Here is an 8489-nt window from a genome sequence, read left to right on the forward strand (position 1 = left end):
TTGTCTATCCTTGCCTTGTTTTTGAATAGCCTACATAAATCAAATAGTGTAAAATACATTTCAGAGAAAGTTTTTCTCAATCTTTTCCACTTGCCGAATTGTATTTTTAATTGATTTATATTTTTAATGGAAACAGATAGGCCTTGGGCATTATTTGCACGAAACTATTTTCTCAGACAATCTGGTATTATCATGATTGAATTTAAAAAAATGTTGTAACTTCAGTAATGATTTCATGTTTAAGTGTTTAACTCCATTAATTTGAATGGCATATTTAATATAAATGTTTATATCAGAAGTATTTTATTTATTTAAACTGTTATTTGCGTCAGTTTCACTAAACGGCTCAACACGCTCGCTGCCGTGGACATTTAAGAAGGAATGGATATTTGCTTCAAGTGACAGGCTTGGTGATTGAAATTGTATTTGTATAATCTTTCTGTATAGGCCTATGTTTAATTTTCTTTAGATTTTCTGTATAAAAGTGACCAAAAATACATTTAACTCCAGCTCACCATCGGTGTCGCCAAAGTGCTCCATCTCCAAAACGTTCGTACGCATGGGTCAGAGTTATATAAAGTTTATAAAGTTTTTCTTTATAAATCCCACCTTTTGCGCAGGAACTGGCGTATGCATGTTTTCAGCCCCGTTTTGTGCGTACGCAAGCTTTATAAATGAGGCCCCTGGACATTATCTCAACCAGCTTCATTTTTATTACAACAGTATGGCTGCTTCTGAAATCACATACTTTCTTGAGTAGGTACTTATTTTGAATAAGTAATTACTTCACGAGCGCAAAAATTATGTTTCATAGAGTATGAATGTCAAGTCAAGTCAAGTCAAGTATATTTGTATAGCGCTTTTCACAATACAGATTGTATCAAAGCAGCTTCACAGTATTAAATTAAAATAATACAACAAGGTTTGTTTCTAGTGGAATTTATTGATTGATAAAATCAAATTAGATATCCCCAGAATATCCCCAACTGAGCAAGCCAAAGGCAACAGTGGCAAGGAACCAAAAAACTCCATCAAGTCACCTAATGGTGTCCTAAAACTCCATCAGGTGACCCAATGGAGAAAAAAAAAACCTTGGGAGAACCCAGGCTCAGTCGAGGGCCAGTTCTCCTCTGGCGTTTATTAACTAGAGGCCGGATTGTAATTTGAACTGTAAGATTAAAAATATTATATGAATGCCTGGCTGAAGAGATGCGACTTTAATCTAGTTTTAAACTGGGAGAGCGAGTCTGAGCAACGAACACTATCAGGAAGGCTATTCCAGAGTTTTGGAGCTAAATGTGAAAATGCTCTCCCTCCTTTGGTGGTTCTGGATATCCTAGGTATGACCAAAAGCCTTGAATTAAGTGATCTTAAAGTGCGCGATGGTTGATAGGGCGATAGAAGATCCGTTAAATAGACTGGAGCTAAGCCGTTTAGGGCTTTATAAGTCAGTAGCAATACCTTGTAATTAATACGGAACTTTATAGGTAACCAATGCAGTGATGATAAAATCGGTGTTATATGATCATATTTTCTTGATCTAGTACGAACTCTAGCGGCGGCATTTTGGGCTAACTGTAGCTTGTTTATTGAGGTTGCAGGACAACCGGCTAATAAAGCATTACAGTAATCTAGTCTCGAGGTCATGAATGCATGAACTAACTTTTCTGCATCAGAAACTGATAGCATATTACGTAGCTTAGCAATGTTTCTAAGGTGGAAAAAGGCGGTTTTTGTAACATATGAATTATGATTTTCGAAAGACAGGTTGGAATCGAGTATAACACCCAGGTCTTTTACTGTAGAGGATAAAGTAACAGGGCATCCTACTATATTAAAGTTGTATTGCGAGAGGATTTGTGGGCGGTTTTTTGAACCGATAAGTAGTACCTCTGTTTTGTCTGGATTTAATAAAAGAAAATTACGCGTCATCCAATCTTTTATATCTTTAACACACTCTGTCAATTTGGATAATTTAGCGTTTTCATCTGGCCGTGATGAAATGTATATTTGAGTGTCATCAGCATAACAATGGAAACTAATTCCATGTTTCCTTATAATATTTCCAAGTGGCATCATATATACTGAGAATAATAGAGGGCCTAACACAGATCCCTGTGGCACTCCATAGTTTACTGGAGTTATGATCGATTTTTCTCCATTTAAATAGACAAAATGGTAGCGGTCAGATAAGTATGATCTGAACCAGCTTAATGCTTGTCCTTGAACACCAGTATCATTTTGTAGTCGATCTAAGAGTATTGTGTGATCTATAGTATTGAACGCAGCGCTAAGATCAAGTAAAACTAGTATTGAGATACAGCCTTGGTCAGAAGCTAAAAGTAAATCATTTGTGATTTTAACGAGCGCAGTTTCAGTGCTATGGTGCGGCCTGAAACCAGACTGAAACTTTTCATAGATATCATTTTCTTGCAAGAAAGAACACAATTGAGCGGACACCACTTTTTCTAATATTTTAGACATAAATGGAAGATTTGAAATGGGTCTATAATTTGCTAGGTTATTATGATATAATTGTGGTTTCTTAATGAGAGGTTTTATAACTGCCAGTTTAAATGTTCTTGGAACATGACCTAAAGATAAAGACGAGCTAATAATATTGAGAAGAGGCTCTTCCACTATAGGTAACACTTCTTTCAGTAGCTTAGTTGGTATAGGATCTAATAAACATGTTGTAGTTTTAGATGAAGTGATAAGTTTATTTAACTCTCTTTGTTCTATAGTTGTAAAGCACTGTAATTGTTCTTGCGGGGTGATAATTAAGGGCTAAATTATAAGGCGCAATTGAAGATTGAACGTTTACAATTGTGGTTCTGATGCTTTCTATTTTCTCAGTGAAGAACTTCATAAAATCATTACTACTAAACTGTAACGGGATATTTTGTTCGGGTGACGTCTGTTTATTTGTTAGTCTAGCCACGGTGTTAAATAAAAAACTTGGATTATTTTGGTTATTTTCTATTAGTTTGCGGAGGTGTTCAGCCCTGGCCGCTTTTAGGGCCTTTTTATAACGTGACATACTGTCTTTCCACGCGATTCTAAAGACCTCTAAATTAGTTTGTTTCCATTTACGCTCTAAAATACGGGTTTCTCTCTTTAGAACATGCGTAGTATTGTTGTACCACGGTGCTTTAATTTTCTCTCTGACCTTTTTTAATCTAATAGGTGCAACAACATCCAATGTTCTAGAGAGAATAGTGCTCATAGTGCTAGTTAGTTCTTCTAGTTCATCTGTTTGTTTGGGTTCAGGCAGCAGCTGAGACAGATCAAATAAGCAATTTGAGAAATTATCTATGCTGGATGGAAGGATTGTTCTGCCTGGTTGATAACGCGGCGCCGCATGACATATTACAGCAGTACGTAATATGCAAGTTACCATGTAATGGTCAGTAACATCATCACTTTGCGGTATAATATCTATATCGGTTGGATCGGTTCCATGTGATATAATTAAATCGAGTGTATGATTAAGACGATGAGTTGGTCCGGTGACGTTTTGCTTGACCCCAAATGAATTTAATAAATCTGTAAACGCAGCCCCTAACGCATCATTTGGATTATCTACGTGTATGTTAAAATCTCCAACAATTAATGCTTTATTGACATTGACCAATAGGTCTGAGAGAAAATCTGCAAACTCTTTTAGGAAATCAGCGTAAGGCCCAGGCGGTCTATATACGGTAGCCAAGGCTAGAGATAATAGGGATGTTTATCTAACATCTAAGAGCGTAACATTTAGTACAAGTACTTCAAACGAAATAAACTTATAACCCGCTTTCTGAGTAACATTTAGAATATCTCTATAGATTGTTGCAACACCGCCGCCACGACCAATCAGACGGGGCTCATGCTTATAGGAGTATCCAGGAGGAGCAGACTCATTTAGACCGAAATAATCATTTGGTTTAAGCCAGGTTTCAGTAAGGCAAAGTACATCGAAGCTATTATCTGTGACTATTTCATTTACAATAACTGCCTTAGGTGTGAGTGATCTAATGTTTAGAAGACCTAGCTTTAGAAATTGTTTTTGTTTACTAATAGCAACATTTTCTGTTTTAATAACAATTAGATTTTTCCTAGATCCTGCAGTAGATTTATTATTTGATCTCACTAAATGAGGAATAGACACGGTTTCTATGCAATATTCTACACTAGTATTTATATCAGTTAAATTGGTGCAGCAGAGACTATGATTTGGACTTTTGGTCACTAGTCAAAAGGTATTTAACATTTTGGAGATGTTATCCGACAGAAGATCTGCTCCGAATCTGCTTGGGTGTAAGCCATCAGCACGGAAAAGCCTAGGACGCTCCCAAAACAGATTCCAATTATTTACAAAGAGCAGTTTCTGCTCATTGCACCATGACATTAACCATTCATTTAGCGCAAATAATCTGCTAAACTTTTCATGTCCTAGTCGGTACGTGGGAAGCGGTCCTGACACTATGATCGTTGTTTCAGGCGATGTACTGCGTACCGTATCGATCAGATTCCTGAAGTCTTCTTCAGAATCTCCGTTTGGCGCATCCTGATGTCGTTCACTCCCGCGTGCAGGACAACAGTTCCGACGCACTCGTCACCGTTCAGAATCTCGGGAACGTGAGTAGCGATTTCAGAAACACGAGCACCAGGAAAGCAGTGACTGTGCACCTTACTTTTACCTAACGTTGTGCGAACGTGCCGAACGATGGAGTCGCCGATGATCACAGCATCGCGTTCTGTTTCGCGAAGAGGGGAGAAGCGGTTTTGTGTGGATAACTCGAAAACCGGGAGGGTCGGAGAGAGTCTTGGTCTAGACCTGACTCGCGTCTTCCGCTGCGGAACCACCCAGGCTTCGTGGTGGCGTGTTGGAGCCGGAGTGAACGAGACCATGGCTGATCGCGACCTCGGCGCTCGGGACCGATGTTGAGAAACGCACGGAGTAGACGAAGTCGGAGTCAGCGGGTTAGTAACGTTAATCACTGATTTGTGTGCATCGGCGCGTGATGTCTCAAGAGCTAACCGCCGGTCTATCAGCTCGGCTTGTCTCAATAAAAGGTCGTGGATCTGTTTCTCAACAGCTTCCAGCTCAGACTGTAGTGCGTGCAGCTCAAATGTGTCCTCACCTGCACCAAAAGGTAGACTACTTACATCTGATATATTCGCCATTTTAACAGATGGACAGTAAGTTAGCAACGAAGCTACCAGTGATGCTATCAATATTAATACTAATTTATGACTGAAGTCTTAGATATAATCCGTCTTTTTAGTGGTACGGGTGTAGAGTAGACGCACGATAGACGAAAAATGTTTGTAAGTGAGTGTTGAGAAGACGCGTTCAGCCGTGATCCACGGACGTAACCTATAGGAGTATCCAGCGTTGGATCACTAACAGGCTTGAGACGCGTCTGCTCAACAGTCCGCGTTGTAATTTATGATTGAAGTCTTAGATATAATCCGTCTTTTTAGTGGTACGGGTGTAGAGTAGACGCACGATAGGCGAAAAATGTTTGGAAGTGAGTGTTGAGAAGACGCGTTCAGCCGTGATCCACGGACGTAACCTATAGGAGTATCCAGCGTTGGATCACTAAAGGCTTGAGACGCGTCTGCTCAACAGTCCGCGTTGTAACTATGAGGGTTGAGCAGTAGTGCTTCTCAGTGAGGTAAAGTAGAAAATGTTTGTTGTAAGTTTAAAGAGTAAAATCAAGATTTATAAATCAAATCGATGGAGCTCCAAAGACAACAACGCGTTCAGACGCGACGCATGCGCATTCGAAAAACAGCGGCCTGTAAATTCTATAACGGCCGGAATGTGTGTAGTATGAATGTAATCTGGACGTACTACATTTGCCATGTGGTTATCATCATGTGACCTACCAGCATTAGTTGTGTCGCTTCACCTCCATTCTCCAGTGGCCTCACGTGATAGTAAAGTGTCCATCGTATGCGCGCATCATATTCAGAAATTTGCCGGAAGTAGTAGGTCATCAGGGTAATTTTAGCCTACTTTTTTATAAGTACTCTGAATTCTTCTGTCACATACTGTTTTTCGCCTACTATATAGTAGGGAAGTATGCAATTTCTGATGCAACCTATGACATTTAAGGAGTTCCTTTCTCTCACAATTCATGAAAACATAAAAATGAATTTTTTCCTGGTAGTATGCTTCACTCTCAAAGCGTTCATACCATTTAAAGGTACTGTCAAGCTCCCACCATTAAAGTAGGTCATACTCATGCATACTCGTGCACTATATAGTAAATCTCCCGAAGCCATACTGTCACGTGTCAGTGCTTATTTGGACTTTCAGTTTGTGTTTTGATTGGTTCCTGTTTTCATTTGGCAGTGGCATTAGCATTCAGTTCAGTTAATCATCATCTGTATCTCCTGTGTTCCGTTAATCATTATCATCTGTGTTTGTATTTAAGTTCCGTCTGTTCAGTCAGTCTTTGTCCGATCTCCGTTATAATTAGTGTGTGTTGCTACCTGTTCTGCTGTCCTGTGTTTAATTAAATTCAACCTTCGAATTGAAAATATATCCTCATATCCGTCTGCCTTCCTGCAACCCACGTGACACATACGAGCAGACAGAAATTCAAGTTGTTATTCATGGGAAATCTTCCCCTCTGCTATAGCTATTTAATGTAGATTAAATATGTGCATATTAAAATATAGAAGATGAAGGCACTTGCATGTAATGCATCACACTAGATGTAAAAACATAAGTAAGTGCACATGAGATTAAATAATAGAGAGAAGATGTTAAGTGAAAAAAAATATGTCTGTCCGTCACAGAAAGCTGATATATGGCCTCAGAAGACATCATAAGAGCTATATGTTTATGGTGTGTTGATCCTTTTGGAGCTCTACAGCTTTTGGCCATGCTCTGTTCATGCTTTTTCCACAAAAGCATACATTATTCATATTTTTTAGTGAAAGAAAGTAATTTGGGTTTGGAACAACACAAGTGTGAGGAACTGACAACAGAATTTTTATTTTTGAACAAACTAACCCATTAAAATTTCTTTAATTTAGTAAATGATAAAGCGGAAGCCTCCACTGGGTATTACACATGTGAGTGCCATTTAATGCTGTTTATTTCCTGAAACAAATAATATTTAATATTTCTCCACTTTGTGCTCTTCATTGTATTTTTTTAAAAATGGGTTCTTTCTTTCTTTCAGCAAAAGTAGCTGGAGTTACAAGCATAATTATCATCTGCCTGGCAGCATCAGCTGTATTCCTTATCTGGTGGAGGCGGAGGTATGTTTTATAAAATCTATTGTGGAATGTTTTATTTTGTAGTTTTTTTTTTTTTTTTTGCTGCTTCTTATTGAATTGTTTTCACCCTCCAACCCACAGGTTAAGACACAGAGAAAGAGACAGTCCAGAAGCTTCCTACACACCTGTACAGTTGGTGCATCTGAGCACTGATCAGCTGAACCAAACATTGCAGTCAACAAACCCACAACAGACTCTGTCAATGACACAAATCAACCACGAACAGGCTCCGCCTATGGTGCAGACAACATGTGACAAGCTCCTCCCACAAACAGACTCCTGTTAAAGACTTTGCCCTTAGCAGTCCATGAAATACCATCTCAACCGCACATATTTGATCAACCTCCTCTATTGTACTTTATCTCACTCTACTCCTTTAGTTATCAGAAAATTAATAAAGTTTTATATTGTTTTTACATCATGGTCTTTATGTGTATATTGATCAATGACAAAACACATCACCCATCACAGAGATGCCTATTTGATATGCGATTAGATTTTTTTATAGCGTTTGCTCATCATCAATATGTCTCTAAAACATTTTAGAAAAATTTTTTTTTAGAAAAGTTTGATTTCGAGTGTGAGTAAAATCTATAAAAAAAAAAGTGTTTATCAGATGTTTTTAGACAGATGCTTTCCAGATTAATCACTTTTTAACAGACATCTTGGAAGACTTATATGTGCTGGGAAGAAACTTTTAGTGGTTTATCAAATGGTTTTGATCATGTAGTCAAGCGTTGCGTCTGAAAACTGATAAATGCTGCCTTCGGAGGACACATTCCAAGGACGGAAGGCATCAAGGCACATCCAAATACAATGTTATTTGCCATATTCACTTCCTGTCTCCTGGGATACCTTCATCTGATAGATTTTTGAAGGCAGCATAGATGTGTCCTTCGCTGCTTTTGATATCCCACAATTCTGTGCTTTCCATTCGATGATAGTTGAGCTACAAAAATAAAGATGGCGTCTGAAAATTGCAGTTGGACGTAAGTTTGTGTGTAAATGTACATTTTTAATCAATGTTTTCCACTTATGATGTCATTTCTTGTGAGAAATTACTATTGTAGTCATTAAATATTCACTTAGTTTTCACCAAATCTCGCTCTATGTTGCTGTAGATCATTAAATTGTTACGCTGCCTCAGAAGTCTGTCTGAAATCATATTCGTGAGGTGCCTTCGTGCGCAAACGCTGCCTGCAGAGTTA

General features: G+C 38.4%; 1 protein-coding gene across 14 annotated transcripts in view; it reads left to right on the forward strand.

The window, feature by feature from the left end:
- Positions 1–7697, forward strand: part of il15ra (interleukin 15 receptor subunit alpha) — a 26094-nt gene extending 18397 nt beyond the window's left edge. For all 14 annotated transcript variants that reach the window (XM_084407545.1, XM_084407542.1, XM_084407544.1 and 11 more), the window contains 3 exons: positions 7036–7074; positions 7185–7263; positions 7363–7697. In XM_084407545.1, the coding sequence (XP_084263671.1) occupies positions 7036–7074; positions 7185–7263; positions 7363–7567 (323 nt within the window). In that variant the 3' untranslated portion in view covers positions 7568–7697. The remainder of the gene's footprint in view (positions 1–7035; positions 7075–7184; positions 7264–7362) is intronic.
- Positions 7698–8489: the final 792 nt, after the last annotated feature.

The sequence above is a fragment of the Rutilus rutilus genome, assembly GCF_951802725.1.
Source record: "Rutilus rutilus genome assembly, chromosome: 4".
NCBI classification, from domain to species: domain Eukaryota; kingdom Metazoa; phylum Chordata; class Actinopteri; order Cypriniformes; family Leuciscidae; genus Rutilus; species Rutilus rutilus.